The following is a 26,418-nucleotide window of genomic DNA, read 5'->3' as shown; positions in this document are numbered from 1 at the left end:
CAATATATGATTCATTTATTTCACACTTAATGATACATGGCTAGACAACTGTACACATTATATCAAACTAACAAAAATAAAGAAATACATAGTTTAAACGCGAGAAGCGCAAATGGCAATCGAACATATGAAAGTTACACTGTAAAAATGCAGTTCTTACAATTGTCATACAACCAGACATTGTTATTATTCATATACTGTACATTTCCATTCATTCTAAATCGTCCTAGGACGGATGTTCGATCCCTTGTCAAATGCGGCTGAAGAGAGAGATGTCGACTGGTCATAATGACAGCGTTTATGGCATGATTATAGTCACCATGAGCGAGGAGGTCATATCAAATTCCTGGCTACGGATCTGCTTCAAATAACACAAATAAGTCAACACTTTATTTTCGCCATACAGGTCTTTGCATCGGATTAACCTCTCCCTGTTTGTGAAACATTAGTTCAAACATTATGGCATTGTCAGAATTGATACGATTCAAATACCAAGTAGCTGGCTGTTACAAAATACATAATACACCCTCGGAAACACAAAAATTTGTAATGATTACTACTGAAGCAACAGACAGAAGTTTGTCAAACAGAGATCTGCATTTACTGTACTACAAACTAAATAGACTTTATGTCACAAAGCCAATTCAAAGATCCACAATGAGTGTTGCAATTGAGCCCTTATGTTCTCTGAGAAGTAGCCAAACTGAAAACATGTATCATAACTAACCATAACACCCCCCCCACCACCAACATCGCCACCCGTCCTTATTCACATAGAAACAAACTTTACCGGCATATACATCCACCCCAAAATATCTCTGCGTCGGAGTCTGCAATGATACATATTTAAATGAAAATATATTTATATAATTTGTGGATTTTTCACAGTAGTTTGTACTGCACTGTACCTTTTTGTCCATCTATTTATGCCTACATTATTGTCACCTTGAGGGAGTCTATTGAGTCACTTCAGAGCGAGTGCGCCTTCTTTTTTTGTCGAGAAAAATGTCTCTGGGATTTCGTTCTGTAATCTCCGCCATCTTTTGCATGTTAAGTACTAGTGTGCGTGTCTTCCATCTCTGCCGGCCGACGATTTAAGGACTGATTAGTCCCCAAGATGTATTGTTTTTTTTTTTCCCCAAATGACAACACGGCGCACGGCTTGGAGAGAATGCAAAAAACATTTGCTTTGGCACAGATTTACATTGTAGCAATGTCCGTTCCTTGATCTCCTCGGCCATGAGTGTTACTACAAACACAAGTGGCCCACTGTGGTAATCCTTGGCTCAGTACACCACCATGGGCGAGTCTTTGTGTTTGTGTGTTGCCGTGTCTCTTCTATCCCGTCTCCTGGTGTCAAAGTCAATGCACTCTAGTGTCTAATCATTCCCAGCATAAACCCAACATGAATCCCCTCTCTGTCCGCCAGCGCCATTCTCTCACTTTTAGATCTGAGTCTCCTGGACATTTTCCTTCGAGCTCCCCTTAAAAAGAAGAGGCTCCATTTGGGGGTTCTGGTTCTGTCCCATGAAACCTTTAATGGATCCGTGGAGGCCCATGGTGGGCATCGGGAGAGACATGGGCAGAGGTGGGGACATTGAGCTTGGGTTGGTGTTGGTGCCATTTCCTGAAGATGGGAGCAGATTGGAAGTGGAGATGGGGACAGGGGTACAGGAGATGGGGATTTCCTGGCCTGGGTGGTTCTTGAGCATCCCTCCTGGTCCCATTCCCTCACTACCGATACTCAGCCCCATCACGTTGTTGTTGTAATGATGGGTCTTGTAGTAATGGTTCAGGGTATCTGATCGTCCGATGTTGGGAAGGTTAACTATTTCCGGATGATGTATCCTTAGGGATCCCTCGCCGCCACCGCCGGTATTCATTGTAGACCCGCCCGAGATACCACTACCCGCTCCGGCTCCAATCTCATCCTCCACGTTGACGATCTCGATGGCTCTGGCCGGGCCGTGGTGCTTGTGCAGCTGGTGTTGCTTGCGGAGCTTATAGAAGACCACCAACATTACAGCGGCCATAAACGTAATGGCCACAAAGCAGCCAATGATGATCTTGGTGGTTTTCATGACATCATCCAGGCCCGGAATGTTAGTTACGTCAATGATGGACACAGTCACCGCGTTCTCAGTGGCTCTATTGGCTCGTGGCGACAGTGAGGACAGAGACGAGAGAGAAGGCGATATGGTGACGCCGTCCAACCCTCTATCAACAGTTGGATTAGGGAAATCTATGAAGGTCTCGTTAATGTACTGCATTGCTGAGTTCTTATCATCGCCTCCTCCCACCGTCTCGACCGTCTCCACGGTGACGGTGGTGAAATAGCTGTAGCTGTTGCTTGGGTCTGAAGCGGACACGTTGAGCACGGCGGTGGCGGTGGTGTTGCCAGCGGAGTTGGTCACCATGCAAGTGTACTGCCCGGTGTCCTGCACGGTCACGTTGGTGAAGTTGAGCGTTCCGTCGTGGAGCACGGAGATCCTCACGCGGTACGATCCGTGAGTCATCAGAGTGCCGTTTGGAGTGAACCAGTTGACGGAGGTCATGGAGGTTCCCGTGCGGCATTTCAGCTCCGCCGCCATGCCCTCTGTGACGTTGAGGTCAGTGGGCGGCTCCACGATGACGGGGGCGTAGCAAGTGAAATGGCTCTGGTCCAGTTCGCCGATGTACTTGCCCTTCAGACCCGGGGGCGCATGGCATCGGGCACAACACGTGGTGTTGCTCGGAACCGTTTCTTTAAGCCACCAGCTCAGCCACAGAACATCGCAGTTACACACCCAGGGGTTGTGGTTGAGGTGCACCCTCTCCAACTGGTGCAACGGCGTGAAGAGGTCGTGGGGCAGCGAATGAAGCGAATTGTGGGAAAGGTTAAGCTCCTCCAAGTTTTTTAGGTCGTCAAAAGCGTTGCGCTCAATAACCGACACTCTTGAGTGCATGAGCCACAGCTTGCGAAGCGACACCAGGCCCTGGAAGGACCCAGGACGGACTATCCCCAACTGGTTCCCGGACAACTCCAACTCTTCCAGCCGTACAAGCGGGGTGAGGTTCGGGATGTCTTTCAAGCCGCACATGCCCAGATTCAAGAATCGCAAGTTGACCAGACCTTCGAAGGCCGCCTCTGAGATAAAATCCAGTTTCCTAAGTTCCCCGAGATCGAGACGACGTAAAGAGGGAACGCGGTGAAAGGCGAACGCTGGCAGTGTCTCGATGGGGTTGTTCCGTAGCCATAACTCCCTTAGCTTGCTGAGGTACTCAAAGGCCTGCGACGGTACCACGGTGAGACGGTTGTCGAAGAGCTCCAGCGTGTTGAGGTTTGGCAGTCCATTGAATGCTCCCACCTCGATCTGCCGGATGTGGTTCTTGGAGAGCTGGAGGATTTCCAAATGCCGCAGGTGCTTAAAGGTGTCAGACTTTATCACCTGGAAACAAAAACACGGTGGCATGTTTGTAGCACCTGCTGTCCAAACACGTGCCATGAACACAAATGTGACGATCCGCTCACCTGAATGGTGTTCTCTTGGAGATTGAGGTATCTTGTGTTTTCCGAAATACTGTCCGGGACTTGATCTAGACTTTTCCTTGTACAGATGACACGGCTCGCCTGATTGGAGCAGCTACAGGGGACGGGGCAGGGGGGTGCTGCCTCTGTCAGCTCAGGTCCATGGTTGTGGAACCACAACAAAAGGTGGACCAACCAGAGGAGGGGGGAAGGGGTAGAGGGGCTGGTCACCATGACAACACGCATGGCAACTGAGTCATGACCCACCCCTACTGCTGTATGATGCTGATAAATCACCTCCAAATAGGAGAATTTAAGTGCTTGCCTTCATGTTCATATTTGATGCTCTTTTGCTGTTTTTCCCGATCAACTAGACTGCTCAATAATTTACAAGAAGGGTGTAATGTTATATTAAAAGACTCTATCATTAATACATTCTTATTTTGCTTGGCTCATGCTTCTTTGACTGCTAAGCGCCTTGTTCTTCCTTACATGTCATTTTCAGAAAGCATGTCTTTTTTTTGTTCCCATGACAATTAGTAGTGTAAAAATTATATTTGGGAGGGGATTTTGTCCCTGGAAGCCTCCTCTTCTCTGCAGAGGTTGTTTGTTTCTTCTCACTGTGGAGGGAAGGGGAGGGGGAAGAAGAAAGAAAATGAGAAAGAAAGGAGGTCAAGTAATGCACAGTGCAGTAGCTTTGAGATATTAGCCTAACACATTCATGCAAGGATGCCCAGGACGGAATTTAATTATGAAAATATTACAACGTCCTGTTGCGGGAGACAACCAAGGTCAGGCTTTGAGTTGTAAAGAAGTAGCTCCCAAATTGTGGCCTGTAGTACAACTGGGTGAGTCAGCTGCCATTTTCTTGACGTTGAACTTAATGTTGAGGTCATCGTCTGAAAATGGCCACAAAATTCGGAAAAAAAGGAAGCAGTAGCAGAAGTAGTACATCCATACCAATGGAAGGGTTATTTTGGAATTAACGAGAATAGAAACAAAGTAGATGCATAGGTTCACGCAATCTAGCTAACAAATGGTATCCTTATGCAGTACTTTGACAATTAAGCTATCCAGGGATTATTACGGATGGACGGACAGACGGACGGACGGACGGATGGATGGATGGACGGATTTCCTTTATTGTCATTGCACAATAACACAGCAGTGAAATTGCCAACGAAATGTCGTTGCCTAGCTCCCGTAATAATAGAAAATAATAATAACAATGTGGAGAATAAATAGATGACATCAAATATGAACAACAATGTACACCATAAAAAGTAATTTGTACAAATAATTTAGAATAAATAATAATAATTTAAAGTTTTACACCATATAAGTTTTCCACATACTGGCTGCATGTGTTGCGTGTAATAAGCAACACGCAATTAAGCAAACATGAAAGCAGCCATTGTGAACAAGTAGCAGGGTGATATGCATTTATAGCCAAATGATGTCCTTGGTTGAGAGGGTGTCGCACACTTTTGCCTGCAAGCATCAGCAGACTCACTAAATTTAGAAAGGCTACGATAGACAAAAACTGCTGTATTGTTTTCTTACATCATAAAGATCTCCATCTTATGCCGAATGTATGATAGATATATTTTGCCGTTTAACAAACAACAGTGCTTCCCCCCCCCCCTCCCCAAATGCTCCAATGGCGGTGTTTAGCATTTCCTCTCCTATGCAGCAACGATGCATGGGCTCCTAGAAACACGGTTGCTGTGGCAACCTGCTCACTCACCATCTTGTGTTTTTTACTGTCCAGTGCCCCATTCCACATTATTATGTTTAGCTGCAGCTTGATGGGCATTTGTTGCTCTCAAGCACCACTATTTGAAATATCAATATATCTTTAATATCATGGTATAAAGTATGTCGGAAAATTGCAGAGAAACTGGAAGAACCCAAGGATGAAAGATTGAGGGGAGGAGAGGGAATGGGGGGGTATGAATCATAATGTCTACAAGGTTAGCATCAGTCTTTATGAAAAACCATAGCTCTGAGAACTCTTAAGGAAGCTATTACGGAAACTCATGAGGGAGTGTGTGCGTGCTAAAAATAGTCTTTTTTTTAGATGCTCTGCACATCCCACAGACTTTCTCACACCCTCATACAGCAGGCACACATACTGTATTATCCATAACCATCCCTGATGTCAACAACAACATATACGTGATATACAAATATGGCTGCATTTCTGGCAACTATTCTTAAATATGACAAAGATTAAATTGAAAAGTGAGCACACAGCTTTGTTCATATTCCCTCTCCATTAATGCAATTAAACATCTTAATTCCTATTTCCGCAGCAGCCAAAATGGCCGAAATGTAGGTCTGAGACATTATTTGCTAAATGCGCTACCACGCATGAGGTTTATGTACACGATATGGCAAGCTGGTGGTTTCTTTGCACGGCCTCAAGGGAGCAAAAACACAATCTGTACACATGTTAAAGACCACACAAGGTAACAAACACTACACTGTGCTGCAAGAGCGAGACCTTGACTCTGAAAGCCTTGACATGCCATCTTCAATCTCTCCACCATATGGGGCGAGTTAAATCTCAGGAGATGCTCTCCAGGTAATAGAATACTATACACTGACTGATTCCAAAGAGTGATAGGAAATCAGGACGTTGCTTGTGTTTTTATGAATTTTAACGTCCCTCAAAGCTCAAAGGTGTTCTTTACTTTTTTTTTTTTTAATCTTTGTTGCTCTTTGGTGTCGAGAGCAGATTGCAACAATGTCGGTATTGATTATTCGATCAGGCCTGAGAGAGCGCTCAGTCGTGAAAAGACAAATTAGCTGCAAGCTGCTGACCAATTGCTACAAACCAATCACGCCGTGATTGTATCAAGCTTTTCCACAACACAGTCGTTAAGGTTTATGAAGAGGCAAAAATGGTGGACTTGTTTTCAGAGAGGGGGGGTAAAAAGACAAAAAAAAAAAAAAAGGGGGAGTCTACGGTGGGGGTGTTAAGTCCACACAAGGCCCTGGGTGAGATGATGGTGTGCATGAACACAAAGCCACACAGGTGCAACAGGGCCAACATCATCTACTGTAACTATGACAACACTAGATTGATTTAGGACGTGGGAATCAGGGTAGGCAATAAAAATAATGGCGCTTCATGCCAAATACTTTCATCAAATGTCAAGTGGATTTTGTATCACATGAAAAATGCATAGAGTGGACCAAGGTACAGTCTCTTTCTGCATGATATGTCCCACAATTGAACAGAATGGCCTTATTCATCTATGCAGCTGCGCTCACTATACGGCGCACCTTCCCTCTGGAACGCAATTGAAATTCTGAATAGGCCTAATTCTGCACATGCTGCATTACTAAATGGATTGCACCCATTCCTGCTTAATGACAACTGCACCAAGCCGTGTCTTTTAAGGCAGTGTGCTTACATAATGCATCCGCTTCTTATTTAACCTGACTGTTTTCCTTTATGCGTATTAATTATTCATCGAGCCTAAATTGGCATCTATGTTTTCAGCATGTGCACAATTTCCCCACCTGATAATCGTCACCGGGTGTACATTTTTGGGGGGGAAATCAACTGCAATCACGGCGCCGGCCATTTCATCCTTATACACCTGCACAAACAACATGCACTTACCTCAATGTTGCGGCGTACAAGCTCGATGTTTTCCCTCAACAGCCCCCATCAGCAGTCGCTTGTCTCTCTTTTCTCTGCCTCACACACACACACACACACACACAGACACACACACACTCACACACACAAAATGGATTGGCTTGTTTCCCGAGATGAGAGCTGCCCTCTTCTTGTTCTTCTTGTCGGTTATTCCGCAGCGCCAACGCAACGCGGGGGTCTTCACGGTGGCGACGATGATGGCAGTTTACAGATGAACACAATCCACATAGACACGCATACTCTCCATAAAGAATTGAAGGAGAGAGACCCGATCCGGGGGGGGAACAGTTTAAAGGCCACAGGCAGACAATGATGTTGGTATGATCACATTAGATTGAAGGGGACGAGGATGCATGCGCGCGTCTGGTCATCCTTGGAGAAGGCGCGCATGCAGGCTGCGCACAAGAGCTTTTTTTTTTTTTTTTTTCCGTCTTTACGCACATTCCGCATGTCGCCGCTCTCAGAATCGCACTAAGAGGAGCTAAGATGTAGCTCTCATGGCTACACCTGCAGTCATGGAGCCATTGAAGCACTTCATCCACATGAGTTGTCCTGTTAAAGAGAGCATGTTGTCACATATTCCGGTCACATGACTCAGCAGCATCAACACAGCAGGGATGGATAGTAGCTCTCAATGTTGCACGTAGTTTAAGGTTACAATGGTTAAAGATAAAATGTCAAAGATGAAAAGGACCATTAAACTCTTAATAGGTATAACTAAAGTACTTTTTATTTTTAGAATGTACTGTATAAATATGACAATAAACTTGTACTTCCTGTACATTGTACAGTACACCTTGTCAAGCGGCAATACTATACAAATGAAACTATGTTTACACAGCTGTCTTTCCTACTGGTAGCGTCACGGTGTGGCACCATCGGGACTGCAGTTCATTGAGAGAAACATAACTTTGCAACATGATTAGGAACTCAAACGCACCGCCAAGATGATCAAGGGTCTTAATGATGAAACTGAAGGCCTGGATTCAACTGAGTGAAAAAAAATTGAGGAGCACAATCCACCAATGGTGCCATCATGGATGAGTGGACCCGTAACAACCTGTGCAGTTCTGGTGAATTCCATGTCCAAGAGGATTAAGGCGGTGCTAGATACAATTTGGACATGTTGACTGTTTTCACTCATGTTGAGTCATTTTCATTCATTCATTCATTCATTCATTCTCTACCGCTTATCCTCACGAGGGTCGCGGGGATGCTGGTGCCTATGGGGGTACACCCTGGACTGGTGGCCAGCCAATCACAGGGCACATATAGACAAACAACCATTCACACTCACATTCATACCTATGGACAATTTGGAGTCGCCAATTAACCTAGCATGTTTTTGGAATGTGGGAGGAAACCGGAGTACCCGGAGAAAACCCACGCATGCACGGGGAGAACATGCAAACGCCACACAGATGGCCGAGGGTGGAATTGAACCCGGGTCTCCTCGCTGTGAGGCCTGCACGATAATCACTCGTCCATTGTGCACTCCAACCATACAATTATTCATTCATTCATTTTCTACCGCTTATCCTCACAAGAGTTGCGGGGGTGCTGGAGCCTATCCCAGCTGTCTTCAGGCGAGAGGCGGGGTACACCCTGGACTGGTGGCCAGCCAATCACAGGGCACATATAGACAAACAACCATTCACACTCACATTCATACCTATGGACAATTTGGAGTCGCCAATTAACCTAGCATGTTTTTGGAATGTGGGAGGAAACTGGAGTACCTGTATGCAAACTCCACACAGAGGGTGGAATTGAACTCGGGTTTCCTAGCTGCAGGGCCTGTGTGGCAACCACTCCTCCGCCGTGCAGCCTAAGTCATTTTCAGTAGATACTAAATTATCTGTCATGCTGTCCCGAAGGGACTGAAATTTTTTTTTTCGCGTCCTCCCGATTTAAAGTACTAGAAAAACTGACAATATTTATTCAGTTATCGGTGCTGTGCAGACATTGAAACCAGGAAAATGCAACAAAAACATATTCAAGAATCAAATTGATTGCTGATTACTATAAATTTGTACATGTTGGTAGGTCTGTATTGACGTGAAAGCATCTTGCGCCACATGCCCCCCTAGGGGGGACCCGACCCACTATTTCAGAAGCACTGCTCTAAAATATATTAATTTCTAGTGTATTGTCCCTTGGGAATATACTGTATAATAAAATACTTGCTTTGATATGAGAAGTGGACTCACTTTTTGTGAGATACAAGAGTGTACTAAACTATCCATCAAGGGTTCTACAGAACAGTTCTGTGTACTTCTCCCCATCCAGAGTAGCATACTGCCTGATACTTGACAACAAACACACAAAGTGACGACTTCTATCAAAGTCAGCTCCAAGTGAGTGCATCTTTGCTCTGTCTCAGCCTGCACTGAAAGGTCAAAGGACACAGAAGGCTGGTTCTGCTGCGAGAGACAACCCCCCCCCCAGATATACACCCGCCCTCCCTCCATTTTGTATCTCTTCCCCCCTCCCTTATGCACTTCCCCTTCCCATGAATGCCGTAGTGAGCATTGTTCACTAGCGCTCACTTTTTTCCGCTGAAAGCAGCACAGCAATGAGGTCTCTGTGCCTTTTTGCCTCCCTCTTCCTCTCCCCTCCCCCTCCATCTCTATCCCCCCAATCCACTGCCTCCTCCCTCCCTCTCTCCCTCTCTCTCTCTCTATTAAATTTCCAGTCACACAGCGGTGCAGAGGATATTCCTCCTTTCCCTCCTTTCTTTTTTCTCCCATCCCTCCCTGCTGAAATCTCGGCTCACAATCCAGTCTGCATCCCAACCTGGCCGCCTTTCAGCCCTCACTCTCCTGTCTGTACATTTTTTTTTTGCCTTACAACCTCCACCCCTCTCACCACCACTACCCCTCGGTCGCCACGCCATTTAAAATGACTCCCATGCCAAACCCCCAGCCCTGCGCTCCCTCCTTCCCCTGCTTTCCACTCTGTGTCCTCACTGTGTCATTGCACATTGAATCTGATATCCCCCCTTATGCATGTATGGCTTGTGTGTGTGTGTGTATGTGTGTATGTGTGTGTGTGTGTGTGCTCACCCTTGAGCATCTGTGTGTGCGTATGGAAGCTTTTATGCTCAATAAATAAACTCATGACTGTATTGCTTGTGTCATCAGTACATGAAGAACACACAGGAGGGAATAGTCAGAGAAAAAAAAAGCATGTGGTACTTTCCAGTGCAACCCAAAGCCCATAAACTCTTAATGCTGTGTTGGGAGCCCACATAGAGAAGAGGAGAAGGAACAGGGGAGGGAGGGCCACAAGGATTTGGCAGCGACATGCTAGCGCGCCAAGACATATGTGGCATGCTGATAGCACCACAGAGGTGCAGCTCACACTGTGAAGGAGTTTTGGAGGAGGGGTTTGGGTGGTGGGTTTGTGCTTGTACACACATCTATCACTTCCAACCCCCTCCAAACTGTGGTTTGGAAAGGTGAGAAAAAAAATGCCAAACAAAAAAAAAAAACACTCGGGAATACATATTTGGTGCTGATATTTGGTTGGGCCAAAACAAAACAGTGAGGAAAAACCCTGGTGTCACTGTATCTTAGCAACTGCCTCCATCTCCTTGGAGACAGAGGGCTGACATCATTTCCTGTCTGGGAGAGAACTCACTTGTGGGTTATGTGTGTGTGTGTCATGTGTCCACACCACATGTGTTCACGTAAACACAGAGCATGCCAGATTTACCAACCAAAAACAGTTGTCTTTTTTTTTTTAAATATAAACTCTATCATTTATCCTGCGACCAGTCCAGGCCTGTAACCCACCTGTCGCAGGAAGTCAGCTGGCATTGTCTTACTTAACGTAATGAGGAAAAGCAGTATATAAAATGCAAAAAGGGAAGCTACAGTTGTGAGCAGAGGTCAAAGTGTAAGTGAAATATTTTCATTGTATACTCCTGTTTGCCATATTGTCTCTTCTGTTGCAATTACATGAGAAAACATTTGAAAAATAACTGGTATTGCAATATTTATCATGTATACACAGTAACAGGTTATACTCAATATACTGTATGGCTTCTTCTACAGCTTTTAGTACCCATGAAGGCCTGCTAACGGTCTTTTTAAATGCATTTACTGCCATCTTGTGGTATAAAGTGGAAGGTGCAGTCAGTCCCTTCTCTTTAAATTTAATCCAACATGTTTATTCATTCATTCATTCATTTTCTACCAGTTATACTCACGATGGTCGCGTGGGTGCTGGAGCCTATCCCAGTTGTCTTCGGGCAAGAGACCGGGGTACACCCTGGACTGGTGGCCAGCCAATCACAGGGCACATATAGACAAACAACCATTCACACTCACATTCATACCTATGGACAATTTGGAGTCGCCAATTAACCTAGCATGTTTTTGGAATGTGGGAGGAAACCGGAGTACCCGGAGAAAACCCACGCATGCATTTACTCCACACTCCAAAAACTAAACCCCATGAACTGCCCTCTAGACATTATCCCTGGAAGATGAATAAATGAAGTTAACCCACGCATGCACGGAGAGAACATGCAAACTCCACACAGAGATGGCCTAGGGTGGAATCGAACTTGGGCTGCTGCCCCTGCAATCCGACCTCGGATAAGCGGTAGAAGATAGATGGAAGGATAAACCTATTAAATGATATAATACATAAGTGCCAATCTTATAGCATAATACACATATCTATGGGGATACACATCATCTAACAATGGTGCTGATAAAAGTCCTGGTGAAGCAGCAATTGAACTGTGATGGTCTCCCAACGGACCGGGGGGGGGGGGGGGGGGGGGGGGGGGCTTATGTGAATCTCCCAAAGTCAGCAGTACCCTGTTGGACTATTAGACACACACATTACAGAGATCAGCATATGATTTCCAAAGACATCCCGGGAGGGATTGGATGTCTTGCCAAGATGATGCCTCAGCAGAATTTGCACAAAACAAAACCAAAAAAAATCAAGCCAAGCATCTGTTTCATTCAAGAGATTCATCGTTCATCTTTCTGAGAAGGTAAAGAATCCTAATCCCAATCAATTGTATATGTATTTTGTATTGTGTTCTCTTGTAGTATTGCTGTTATACATTGTGGGTTTACTTCCAAAGGCTGATGGATAAAAGTTAGTTGTTCATTCATTTCAGTTTTCAAATCATATTGGGCACATCATCACTGTGCATATTTTGTGCCTAAACAGTCGTAAAAAATATGCTGAACAAAAAAAATCCATCCATCAATTTTCTATGCCGCTTATCCTCACTAGAGCCACGGGTATGCTGGAGCTTATCCTAGCTATGTATAGTAAAACAATAAGGAAAATAGAAACAGCTGTTAGTACAATGAGGAGTAATTGTAATAGTAATGGTAATAGTTTTATTTCATTTGAACATGCATCAGATTACAATTGAGTGCATCCCATAATCAGTTCACAGTTCCACATGTCCAAAAGGAGTAGGAAGAAGCAAAGCTTATTAAATCCTACCCCTCCATCTGGTACTTTTACAATCAGTAACTGCTACATTTGTTCACTTCCTGCTTTCCTAATATAGTTTAAGGTTTTTTTTTAATTTAATTTAATTTATTTTTTTAATTTAATTTTTTAAAATTATTTTTTTTGTCACATACCAAAGTATGTGTACATAAATAAATAAAATTCCTGCTTTCCTAATATAGTTTAAGTTTATTTATTTATTTTTGTCCCGTACCGAAGTACGAGGTGATATGAGCATCCAATGACATAATGGGTACCATAGTAAGTGTCAATATAGTGATATATATATAGCACATCATGACTGGTTCAAGACTCTTCATCCTTGTATTTAGCAAACATCAACTGCTTGTATTGTTTCTTGAATTGTCTCATTGTTGTGTAAGCACTATAATAAAAATATACAAACTAAGTAGTTTTTCTTTGTCCCCAAAGTTTTAGCCGTGGACTGTATATATACATATATATATTTAATATCAATGCTAAATATTAATATTGTTTTGGATACCAATGCAAGGGGTCCAATTATTTGGAAGGTTTTTGAACGCATCCCTCGTTGATCATGAGTTCATGTTGTATGGTCCTTATTCCACCGGTAGGTTGTGCTGTTGGAAGAGCTTTGAAGTTTTGAAGTCAAAGTAACAACAGTCAAAAACCAACTTCAGTAAATATCATTTGTATTGATATTTTTTGTATATGTTTTGCATATTTACAAATGTGTATTGTAAACAAATGATTGTTACAGCAATAATAAACAATAACAACAACAGTGACTGGGTGAAAGATGCAAGGATCAAACCACCAACCTTCTGGTTTCTAGACACTGCTCGTGAGCCACTGCCACCCAAAATCAAGCACATCAACAGCTAATAAACATTCTCCATGCAGCATAGTCCCTTCTGGGTCAGCAGTGGCACTCACTAATAAATCAGTTTGGAATGTGTGCACTTTAAGAAGATGGCTGTGAATTGTTTCTGCACAGAGGTGATCCTTCATCCATCTGTAAGGTGAAGTTGTGCTCATCATCTGTAGGAAGAGTGAGACACTAACTCCCCCAATCCACAACCGCCGCCGCCACCTCCACAGGCCTCACTTTAGTGCTGACAAATGAGCCGAGCTGCAGGCGCAGTGGTCAGCAAGAAAAGCTGGCTCTTTGAATTCTGCACTAGACAAACAGCGATATGAAGAAAAAGACATCATGGACATTTTGCTTCCTCAAGACTGTTGGCCACACAGTCAGGAGATCAACGAGATCTGAGTTTGCATCTATGTTGGGCTTCTTTGTGTGGAGTTTACTCATTCTTAATGATTAAAAGAAATGTTCTTATGTAAGTAAATTGTGGCAAAATACACCACATGACACCTTTCTTTGGTGTTTTGTATAAAATACTAAGTAGTGTGAACTGAATATGAATAGGTGACTATTTACACAATTCTCATTTTCCCAATGAAAGGACTTTGATCCATGAATTCTGCCTAGCAACAAGTATTTCATCTCAGCTCCCGGTCTGCCTGGCTGCCCTGTATAAAACACACTTTGTAAACTTTGAGACAATGTTCACTTTTTTTCTTAAAAAAATCACTCCAAAAACTAAACCCCATGAACTGCCCTCTAGATATTATCCCTGGATGATCAATAAATGAAGTTAAAGATACTATTACTATACTATATGATACTATAACTACTTTAGTTAGACCACTTCTCAAAAAGCCAAACCTAGGCCCATTAACTCTGTCCAACTTCCGTCCAATTTCCTGTCCAAGGTCATGGAGAAACTTGTCCTCGTACAACTCCAGTCATATCTGTCAAGCCATAATATTGCTGATACATTTCCATCAGGCTTTAGGACCTGAACCCGCATTATTAAAAGTACACAATGATATTCTCACAGCCCTCGATGCTAGAAAGTCAGTTCTTTTTTTTTTTTTTAAACCTGACAGCTGCTTTCTCAGTCATGAAAATATAACTTATAATAACTTTTCCTCCAAAACCGCTCCCCTCTTCACTGGCGTGCCCCAAGGTTCTATCCATGGGGCACTATACATTAGTGATCCTAGCATTAGGATCACTCATCTCCAGACACAATTTCCATTTTCCCCTTCAGAGCTTCCCAGTTTTAGCTCTCCGATCCCTCTTATTGCTCCTGTCGTTAAAAATCGTTTTGATAAGCAAATTAGTTCTGTGATTAGAGCAAGTTTTTTTACGACTTGGGATCCTGGCAAAGGTAAAGCCCTTTTAATCCAAAGCAGATCTTGAAAAAATGATTCATATTTTCATCAGCTCGAGACTTGATTATTGGAATGCCCTCTACATTCGAGTAAATCAGACCCTCCTTGGCAAAGGAGTGAAAATGCAGCCACCCGTCTCCTTATACTAATGCTCCAAAACACGCCCATATCACTCTAGTCCTCCCTAGTTCTCTCCATTGGATCCTGGTACAGTTTAGAATCCATTTTAAAGTCATTTTATTTGTGTTCAAGGCCATTAATGGCCTCGCTCCAGTACTCTTGGCTGAGCTTTTAACTGTCTGTTTACTACTCCAAGGCCTTGTGCTCCTATCAACACACAACATTGGAAGTCAGGAAAAAATATGAAGAATGGTGAAAACTTATTTTTGCTGCGTTTGCCCTCCAAGTTTTGGAACTCCCTTCCACCCACTCAAAGGTCTACTAATTTATTCACACTTGACACATGATGAGTACAGGTATTTTAGATGTTTTTCTCTAATGATCTTATCATTGTTTTTACTGTTGTGAAGCAGCTTGGACACCATTGGGATGTTGTAAGGTGTTCTATAAATAAACTTTGACTGCCCGATGGTTGAATGCCTCATCATCATTTTTTTATATAAAAATACTCAACTAAGATTATTGGTGGAAATTAATGAAGAATTACATTTTTGGAGGGATAGGAGAATATTTCTGTGAATGTTCTGAACTTCTGTTTCCATGCCGGTGTAGTTGTGCATGCAGATGTGAAATTAAAGCTGAACTTCCCCTAGGTGATGCCACATTGTTCTTTTAGTTGTGACTAGTTGAGACTAGCTCTAGGAGACTCGAGTTCAATTCCACCCTTGGCCATCTGTGTGTGGAGTTTGCATGTTCTCCTCGTGCATGCGTGGGTTTTCTCTGTCAGGTGTGGCGCAAGATGCTTTCACGTCAATACAGACCTACCAATATGTACAAATTTATAGTACTCAGCATGCAATTTGATTCTTAAATTTGGATTTTCCTGGTTTCAATGTCAAGTTCAGTCTGTACAGCACCGATAAATGAATAAATATTGTCAGTTTCTCTAGCATTTCAAATCAGCAAGACTAAAAAAAAATTCAGTCCCTTAGGGACGGCATGACAGATAATTTAGTATCTACTGAAAATGACTCTGGCTGCACGGCGAACGAGTGGTTAGCATGCAGGCCTCACAGCTAGGAAACCCGAGTTCAATTCCACCCTAGGCCATCTCTGTGTGGAGTTTGCATACAGGTACTCCGGTTTCCTCCCACATTCCAAAAACATGCTAGGTTAATTGGCGACTCCAAATTGTCCGTAGGTATGAATGTGAGTGTGAATGGTTGTTTGTCTATATGTGCCCTGTGATTGGCTGGCCACCAGTCCAGGGTGTACCCCGCCTCTCGCCCGAAGACAGCTGGGATAGGCTCCAGCATAAGTGGTAGAAAATGAATGAATGAATGAATAAAAACACTAAAGAGCCTGTGTAGTGTGTTATAGGTAAAACAATACATATCCCCTGTAAACCAATTTAAGGAATCAATGTCCCTGATTAAAAAAAAAACACACAAGATGAAAAGACTGTACGCTCAGCAGAGGTGATTATAACATTTAATCACAGACTCCCATCTGCGAGCTGCTCAGACTTACTCGCCTGGAGGTTTGATTTACCCGCCCTCTTGTGAGGAAAAATCTCATTCACTAGACGAATTGCTGAGGGGGGGCCCCTCCGACCCGCTCCCTATAAATCATTCTTTAATCAGAGGGCTCGGAGATTGGGCGCAGACACCCGCAGGAGCAACGCTGGTGACACCTCGACTCCTCCCTGCACGCTGATGCAGTCCTCTGAGTTTTTTATCTTACTGTTTTTCCACCCACTGGGACTGTCAGTCCTCGGGGAACCGAGAGGGATGACCTGACCTGTGTCCTGGCCCCAAAGCTAACCGCCGTCTGAGAATTAGTGTCTGTCATTGGAGATGTGCTGTTTTATTCAACAGTGCTCACTGTGTTAAAGTTTCATATTAGCTGACTTGAGCAGCAACTATACAGTTTTTATTTGATTGATACTCATATCATAGCAATCCCCAGAAACTGTGAAAATATGCCCCCTAGTGGTTGTGAGGAGCACAGGGCTTGACTTCATATTTGATTGGACGCTTAGTGCTATGTTTTTGCTCATTGCGGTTGCCATGACAACACTGCATCTGTCATCCCTACTGCTCCTTTGCATGGCATGTGGAGATTGCTATGCTATGCTGTGATGTAGAAGATTGCTAGGCTGCACTTCCTGACGGTGAGAGAGTGTGTCAAGTCAAAGCCAAAGCTTGTTTAACGCAAATATGCCGTGACGTCACTGCCTTGCAATCCTGCTGGAGTCAGTTGAAGTTGTCAGAGAATGTGCGCGCGTCCTCACCGGTGCGTCATGACCGCTGCCAAGAAGAGCGGCACTCTCGGTGGAGGAGGAAGAAGAGGAGGGTGTCTTCTGGAGGATGGAAGTTTGGACCCGCGTCCGAGGAGATGGGATGTGAGCTTTTTAACGCTTTGCAGACATTTGGGAAGATTGATTTAAAAAGATGCACTGTTGGAATCCAAGGAGAGATGGCATGTGCGCTCCTCTTCAGTCGCCGGCTCACAAAAACATCAGTGTGCTTGCTGTCCCTTCTCTTCTCCTTCATGTGTTACTGCGCTTTATTCCACTCGGACCCACTCATAATGCCGGCCTCGGGGGATCCAGCTCCAAGCTGCCGTCAGCCGGGGGCTGATGGTAGCTCCCGGCGTCTTAGCCTCTCATGCGCCTCCACCTCCTCTTCTTCTCTTCCTCCTCCGTCCCATCCAGCCGAGAGGCCACCTTCTGCTCCGCTCCACGCCAAGACCGACACGCCCAGCCCCCCCGTGGGCCATTCAAAGTTTGGGAATAAGAAGTTACCCAATGCTATCATAGTTGGAGTGAAGAAGGGCGGTACCAGGGCGGTTCTGGAGTTCATACGGATCCATCCGGACGTGAGAGCTGCCGGTACCGAAACGCACTTTTTTGACCGGAACTATAACAGAGGACTGGAGTGGTACAGGTACGGCACCTCTTCCTGGGGCAAAGATCCTGGACATTTCATTAGGCAAACCCGCACAATTTAATTCATTTATGTATTATTTATCTTCATTGTTGTGTCTGTGAATTGGACTGCGTGTGATTGGGACGTTTCTAATATTTGTATTGCAGTTGTCAGTATGGTGCACTGCAGTTTCTACCCTGCAAATAAAGTGCAAACTCAGTAATACACACGTGTATTTGATATTGCTATTGTCATTGGGTGTACCTAATGTTGTGTCCAGGTCCATGCATATTTAAGGGTCTTTGGGTGGTGTAAGGACATTGTAATAATTTCCCATCATGGATTAAAAATAGGATACTAAAATTGATTGAATCATAAAAAATGGTGTCCTGACATTAATTAAAAGTGAAATAACTTGTACTTTTACTGTCCGCCCCAAACAGCTCAAATGTTTATTGATTCCCCGCTGTCACACAAAGGCCCTTTAACAATGTGCGTCCTCATTAAAAAGCTTTTTGTAGGAAGCCTGTCAGACGCTCATTTATTTACTAGATATGCACTTAACACACAAACCGATCACTTGCTATGAGACCCTCAACTGTTCACTTCTTTGATGCAGGTGTACCTAATGACATGTCCTGAGGGTGTCTACATCATATAAAGAAAGATGAAATCATAACAGATATATAGCGACTATATATTTCTTGTTAATGATTTGCCATCATGCAGCAGTGTTGATATGAAATAATCACAACAGACAGCATCCCCACTAATTGGCACTCAAGACAGTGTGACGGTCAGGAGTCAAGGATAAGGTCAAACGTCAACACTCAAGACTTTGGAGAATTGTTTGGGTGTCATAAACATTTATTTGCTTCTGATGAGTAAAGGTCAGACTATGGTGCCGGAGAGTTATGTATTGATCAGCGTACGTGTGTGTGTGTGTGTGTGTGTGCCGTGTCTCAAACAATTAAAAAGAAGTCAAAGAAAGTTTATAAATGAGGGGAGCTGCAGAAAGCCGGGACAAAGAATTTGCTAGAAACTTTACATGAATATGACAAGCACAGAAAATATGTGATTATACCTGCATTCCTCCACTCCACTCAGTATTGTTGTTTATACTGCAGGACAGACGTTACTGTCAATCAAAAGAAGTCAGTTATGTCCATCATTTGCATTGATAAAACACAGACGAAGGCTACAAGGCAAGACACGGTGAACAATATATTTATTTACCATTATATTGTGTTAAGCTTGTGAAAATCCGGTGCACCATCTTCGCCATTGCATAAAAAGATAATCATTAAAAGATATTGTTACGCATAATGGATTTGATTGACATGATTCAGACATATTGAGTGTTTATCTATCCATGTCAAGACCACACTGTGCCCTACTTTGTCAACTAGAGTGTAAGTCAACATAATCACCTTCTGCTGGATGAAGTTGTGTGCCTTCATAGTGATTTATTGCTCTTGAAGCGTGCTGCACAGGAGAGCTTATGTGCGACACAATTCTCTTGTGACTACACTTTGCTTCAGCGGCTTAATTTGTGTCAAGAAAGTTGTTTTTTCGGCCAAACTTGAGATTTTCACTGGATCTGGATTTGGGGTCTTTTGGCACATGTTCAGTAGCTGCACACGTCTTCAATATGTGGATACAACACCCTCTACTGGCAGCAGTATTAAGTACAATAAACGACACATACAACAGAGCACCAATAGATCACTCTAATACACCACATGGACGTAGAACACAATGTGTGTTCATACGCTGTTACGAAAGGTGAACCGTGATGTAGAGCGGGAACACTATACCAGATGGTTCAAGAAGTAAATGGATCTTATTCTCTTGGTAGTATCACTTGATGCCTAATCTAGCATTCCACACTAGAAAACAAGCATTAAAATTATGTATGATGATATCTGTATCAACTAGGCCTGTCACAATAATCAATAAATCGATTAATCGAATGATAAATAAAAAAAAAAAACATTGATAATTTTGCCGGCCTCAATAAATTGACATGTGCATGAGTGTTTGTTTTCCTCTCTTTACCACACAGGCTGGATGACAAGAAGGTTCACGCTGCATCTTTCTGGGCATGTTGGTTCTCTATTGGAATGAAGGGAGAGAGTGAACCCTCCTCTCAGCCATTCAGCCTCTTTGTTGGCGGGGCTGCTAGTGAATTGATATACAGAGAAGTCTGCCAGATTAGCATTAGCACAAGTTAACATCACAAGCTAACTTGAATATGCATGAAGGCACAAAAGTGATGGTTTCTAAGCCAAACGCCACAGCCCCAGTGTGGGAATATTTCACTCCGATGATCTGATTGGACTGATTGACGATGAAGAGGGGGAATATGAGCAACTTGCATGTACACCTCAAACACAACCATCCTGACCAGTTTTTCCAAATGGAAAGAAATAAATACCACTGGAGGTGCAGCAGAGCCTTCATCCCAACAGTCAATGCTGCCTGTCATAGTAAATATAAACAAAATAGAACAAAATGGCACAAAGTCAGACTGTGTCATTCGGTACATGTTAAGTCAAGTCAAGTTAAGTTTATTTATATAGACCTTAATCACAAAAGAGCCTCAAAGGGCTTAAAAAGCAGACAACAGTAGACAACAATAAGCCTTCCTGTTAAAGACCAATACCCAAAGTTCATTAGTTATTCAAGTGCAATTCTCTTTATAGAGACTTGATACTCCATTTTATTTATTGTTTTGATTGCTGTGTGCAATATAAGAAGTGAAAAATATGTATCAGGAGACCCTTGGTTATCAACATTCAATATGTCAGATACTAAATCTGATACTGATCAGTACTGTTCCCGTAGTATGTGCTAAAGTATGTGCAGTTGTGTACTTTCTGATTACTTTTTGATGTGATGTGAATCTCATTATTGCGATACCCTTGTTGGCAAAATATCACAGTATCATTGTATCTCAAGTACTCCTAGTACAAACATCTAACACTCTATGTATTCACATTTTCTTTGATGCAGAAGATACTGTGTCCTTGAGTTTCTTAGCTTTAGCAATAATTCAAAAGTACTGTGTCCACACCAAAAAAAGAAAGAAATAGGGTGTATGTAAACAAGATGTTTTTACTCTGATTTATCTTTCCTTCAGAGGTTTGATGCCAAGGACTCTTGAAGGCCAAATCACAATGGAGAAGACGCCAAGCTACTTTGTCACAAAAGAGACACCGCACCGGATAGCCATCATGTCCCAAGACGCCAGACTCATTGTGGTGGTCCGAGACCCTGTCACCCGAGCCATATCCGACTACACGCAGACTTTGTCCAAAAATCCCGACCTGCCAAGTTTCCAAGAGTTGGCGTTCCAGAACCAAACCTCAGGCTCGGTGGACACATCCTGGAACGCCATTCGCATCGGTCTGTACGCCCTTCACCTGGAGAACTGGCTGCGCTACTTCCCTCTGGCTCAGATCCACTTCGTCAGTGGCGAACGCCTCATTACGGACCCGGCCGGTGAGCTGGCACGGGTGCAGGACTTTCTGGGGCTTAAGCGCATTGTCACGGACAAGCACTTCTACTTCAACCGTACCAAAGGCTTCCCGTGCCTCAAGAAGCCAGAGAGCAGTGGCTCACCACGTTGCCTGGGAAAGTCCAAGGGAAGGACTCATGTACAGATCGACCGGGACGCCATCGAGCAGCTGCGAGACTTCTACAGACCATTTAATGTCAAGTTCTATGAAATGGTGGGTCATGATTTCAAGTGGGAGTAGAGACCAAGGACACTGAGCCAAGATATGAGAGCCAAGATATGAGATGAACACGCATCACCTCAACGTCACGATTTTGTGTTTCTTTACATTCATACTTACTTATGAAGAGTCAGAAGAATCAGTTTGTCTTAAACCCAAGACCTTGGATATATTCATATTTTCAGGAATAGCTGCAGATGATTCCAAAGTAAAGACATAACGTAACGTAGGAATCACTTTAGAGCAACGCAACCACCCAACACAATTGATTGAATCTACTGTGTGGCATTGATGAGGGCACAGTACTCAGCTGCAACCAGTGGAGGCGCTCTTGATTCATTCATTCATTTTTTTACCGTTGCGGGGGTGCTGGAGTACCCCCGCAACCCTGTTTTTGGGCGAGAGGCGGGGTACACCCTGGACTGGTGGCCAGCCAATCACAGGGCACATATAGACAAACAACCATTCACACTCACATTCATACCTATGGACAATTTGGAGTCGCCAATTAACCTAGCATGTTTTTGGAATGTGGGAGGTAACCGGAGTACCCGGAGAAAAAACACACATGGGGGAGAACATGCAAACTCCACACAGAGATGGCCGAGGGTGGAATTGAACTCGGGTCTCCTAGAGCTAGGAGAAAGCTGAAAGCTGAAGACTGAAAGCTAGGAGACTCCTAGTCTCAACTAAAAGAACAACGTGGCATCAGCTAGGGGAAGTTCAGCTTCAATTTCACAACCGGACAACTACACCGGCATGGAAACAGAAGTTCAGAACATTCACAGAAATATTCTCCTATCCCTCCAAAAATTTAATTCTTCATTTTCATTTTCATTCTTCAATTTCCACCAATAATTTTGGTTGGCAAACTTTTCTCATGACAATTTATTCCAATGTCACACAAAAAGTGACAGCAGTCAAGGGAGGCAGTTATGATGAAAAAAACAAAAACAGTATTCAAACTGTATTTAAAAAATGTATTTGCTGTATGAGTCCAATGATTAACATTTTCTTCTATAAAAATCGCTGAATTTGCACATTTCTTGATCAAGTGAGGCTGCCACAATCAAGAGCATTGAGTTGCATCATAATATACACCTTGACTTTCTACTGTCGTTAAAGGAAAAGAGCACTTATTAAAAATGTTGCCCATCATTCACAGTCCTTGTGTGAAACATGAACACATATTTCTTTCCCTTTCCTGTGCATTCTACCGAGAGAAAACAAGTTAATATGAGCTAGCTAACAATGGATATCATGGGAGGTACCTATTTTGACGCTAAAGGGTTTGGCATTATGACAAAAATAATAGATTTTTAATGACAGAATGGTTTACTGCTGGGGTGGCTTAGAAGGAGCAACATCTAACATCCAGTCTTGAGAAAATAAGTAAAATATTTTTTGGGATACCGTAGTTCAGACATGAGATGATATATAAAAATGACATTATAAAGAAAGTTTCACAGTTTAGTTTGCTACTGTACGGATCAGGTTTAACGTGGGATGACATCATAGCACAGGAAAGGAAAAACGAAACAGTTCAGTACCTCTAAACAAGAACCACAGTGGTTTTTTGTAGAAATGAGATTTATTTATTGATCATCAAATCAATGCACAGCACTGTGTAGCGCCACTACAATGCCGCAAAAGTAGAAAGTGAAATATTTAAGTCGGATATTTTGTTATTTAGGCCCCAATACCCGGTCATTGGAAGATGTCTAGTGCCAGTCTCAAACCAATGTTGCAAAAAACTAAGTAGAAACTAAGCTAAATCACAGAGCTGGTACTGTTTGCAATGGAATTGTCATAAAATGCTTAAATAATGAAAAAAGCACTATTATTACTAATGTCATTGGAATTGTAAAGATGTTTTCATGTATGCCAGTTATGTTGCTTCACAAACAAAGACCATTTTAACAAGGCATTGAATTGACCCTGAGAACATGCTACCGAGGAACCTTATGGCTGATTGTTTGTTTTTCTTTTCAAAGTATGTAATTGCTGCTCCTCCTGTGATGCACTCTATGGGCATGGTTGCTTTATTTCTGTAATACAAATCAATGTCCTTCAAGGTGAAAACTGGCAATCGTGAATAAAATCTTAACTCCAAACATACTTTCACGCTCAAACACTCAGTGTTATTTCATCTGCATTCTTGGCACATGAGAGCAAAATAAAAAAAATAAAAAATCTTTGGAGATGCGTTGTAGTCGCCAAGACTGAGCTGCGGGCGGCGGTGGTGGTATGATAGGCGGACGAGTGGGTGTTAGGAATTTCAATCACAGTGTAAAGACAAAGGAGGAGGCAGCTCACTGTGGCAGGTTATCAAATAGACTGGGAGTCACATGACTGCGGGAAAAAGTTGGAATTTGGCCTTGTGCTGAATACTGACAAGTGAGACACGGGTCATCTGCTACCTGACAAGCAAGTACAGTATATCACTGTTATCATGTGTAGCAGGGTGCATTGAAACATTACACCCTAGGATATTATGGGATACAATTTTTATAGCAGCTGTAGAAAGTACAAATAATGTTCTTGGGTGTATTTGTTATAGCTTGCCAAGCACTAAATCATAGATCCATCCTTTTTCTATACCGCTTCTCCTCAACTAGGGTCGCAGGCATGCTGGAGCCTAACCCAGCTCTCTTCATGCAAGACGCGGCGGCGTACACCCTCGATTGGTCGCCAGCCAATCACAGTTAAAGGGATAGATGCGGGAAGTATTTCAGAACACGTTCCATGTTACTTTAAAAAGTTGTTTTTTTTTTTAAATAATGACTGCTGGGGCCGTGTCTCAAATCGAGCACTTCCATCCTTATAACCTTTTGATCGCATTCACACAGTAAGTACCCGGATGTTGTACTCAAAACGCCCTGAACAGTGCATGCAACGAAAATTGCCATATTGGCTGTGCGGTAGACGAGGAGGAAGTGGTTGCAAATTACATTTTAAAAGAAGAGAAGAAGAAAATACGACAATATTATCAAAATTGGGAGTGGGGGTGTTTTGGTAAATGTTTCTATCAATAAAGACTGTCCACAGTAAACAGTTTGTCTTATGTTAGTTATTATCTAAGCTTCGATTCATAATCAAAAATAGAGCAATGCTGTCTTTCTGAAAGTATGAGGAACAAAGTCATAAACAAGCATGTTAAAGTACCTCAATGGAGATTTTTTTTCCACTCTTGCTTCTTGGAAGGTGCCAGTTGCCGACCGGAACATATCTAGCTATGTGAAATGAAGAGAAAACAACAGTAAGAGGTGAAAAGTTGACACAAAAATAATTGCAACAAAACAGCGCAAAAGATCATATGGTGGAAATGTGTGGGAGAGATGACTGTATGTGGACTAAGCAGATTCACTGAAGCATCGCATTAACACCAACACAGATTAGAGAGTGAATGTGGACACAATAACAGAGCTGATTGACTTTATATCTACTGTCCAAAATTTCATTTAACAGATTAATTTGTAATGAGTATAATGTCTGAAGGGGTCTGCTTTCTGTAATGCATCAACATCAACACAAGCTAAATCAAGCTAAATCAACACAAACAAACAAACAAAACAAAGGCAGGTGCGAACAGGTTAGCTAGCACTTCAAAACATCAATAAACAAACAATATTGCTGTCTATTTTACATATGAATACAATCACAAACGATTGTGGACAAAACATTTCAGTCTCCTTTGTCACTAACACAGACGGTCATACACAAGCTTTTAACTGATGCAGCTTCTAACATGCCCAGCTAGCTCGGCAGTGGTCCTACGAAGCTGCCGCAGCTGCCCTGCTGGATGCCTGTTGTTAAAATATATTTTATATTTGCTCCACTTGTAACATAGACATTTTTTATGTAAGATAAGAAGCATGGGTGACAAACCTATAAAGAAATTAGCTTCAATTCGGTCAACAGGTAACATAAGAGGTAAAACATTATAACAACTGTAAAATGTGCTAAGCTAATGCGCTCTAAGCTAGCTAAGCCGTGTCAGAAAGATTTAGCTTTTGGAAAAGATTCCAACCTTGGTAGGTGGCAGAGTCCAAGAACCAGCAGAACTATCAAGCTTTTCATATGTCAGGTGTGTCACCTTAATCACCTTCCCCACTTCCTGTTTCTCACTTTTACTTCCTGTATCCTTACGCTGCTTCTTCTTCTACTTACCTTTTGATACTTTCTCATATACAGAGGTGTAATGATACTTTACCAATCTCCAATTGAAATGTATTCAAATTATGAGGCCATTCATTTCATTGAATTTAATACATTTTTGGACCAATATTGTATTAAAAAATTTAATTCCATGGTTGAAGGAATATTTGATTTCTTCCTGTTTGTCTTCTGCTTCCTGTGTCTCTTCTTCAATGTAAATAATTACATTGTTGAAGGGGTATGTGATAAATATTGAATTCTGCTCTTATGCTTTTAAAATGTTCAAGCACCAAGATTGATGTACTCTTACTTTTGACTTCCTCCTGCAAGTGGTCACAATGCATCATTACTAGGAGAAACGTACCCATAAAAAAGATGTTCCTCTACCTAAGACCCTTAAAGCGCAGCCCTTTTTTTAAATTTATTTTTTCCTCCCTTGTCGTAACATTCATTATACTCCTGCGACCTCCAAGTGGGGACATACAGGCAGTGAGGCTCCGCTACCTCTGATGCTACCTCCTCCCATCATCCCTTTGCACACCAGCAGCTCATTTCCGGGATGTTTTACACACA

General features: G+C 42.8%; 2 protein-coding genes across 2 annotated transcripts; one reads left to right on the top strand and one right to left on the bottom strand.

Annotated features, from left to right (window-relative positions):
• lrrc4bb (leucine rich repeat containing 4Bb) lies at positions 1-24,924 on the bottom strand. Its single transcript, XM_058061927.1, has 4 exons — positions 24,853-24,924; positions 7,143-7,733; positions 3,512-4,128; positions 1-3,428 (listed from the first exon to the last, which is right to left on the bottom strand). The coding sequence occupies exons 3-4, from the start codon at positions 3,752-3,754 to the stop codon at positions 1,446-1,448; spliced, it is 2,226 nt and encodes a 741-aa protein (XP_057917910.1). The 5' UTR covers positions 3,755-4,128; positions 7,143-7,733; positions 24,853-24,924; the 3' UTR covers positions 1-1,445.
• LOC131109684 (heparan sulfate glucosamine 3-O-sulfotransferase 2-like) lies at positions 17,202-24,179 on the top strand. The gene is made up of 2 exons (XM_058061928.1): positions 17,202-17,965; positions 21,090-24,179. The coding sequence occupies exons 1-2, from the start codon at positions 17,415-17,417 to the stop codon at positions 21,706-21,708; spliced, it is 1,170 nt and encodes a 389-aa protein (XP_057917911.1). The 5' UTR covers positions 17,202-17,414; the 3' UTR covers positions 21,709-24,179.
• Positions 24,925-26,418: the final 1,494 nt, after the last annotated feature.

The sequence above is a fragment of the Doryrhamphus excisus genome, chromosome 22 (genome assembly GCF_030265055.1).
Source record: "Doryrhamphus excisus isolate RoL2022-K1 chromosome 22, RoL_Dexc_1.0, whole genome shotgun sequence".
In the NCBI taxonomy this organism is placed as follows: Eukaryota; Metazoa; Chordata; class Actinopteri; order Syngnathiformes; family Syngnathidae; genus Doryrhamphus; species Doryrhamphus excisus.
Note: the sequence above shows the minus strand (reverse complement) of the source record. Positions and strands in the feature narration are given on the sequence as shown.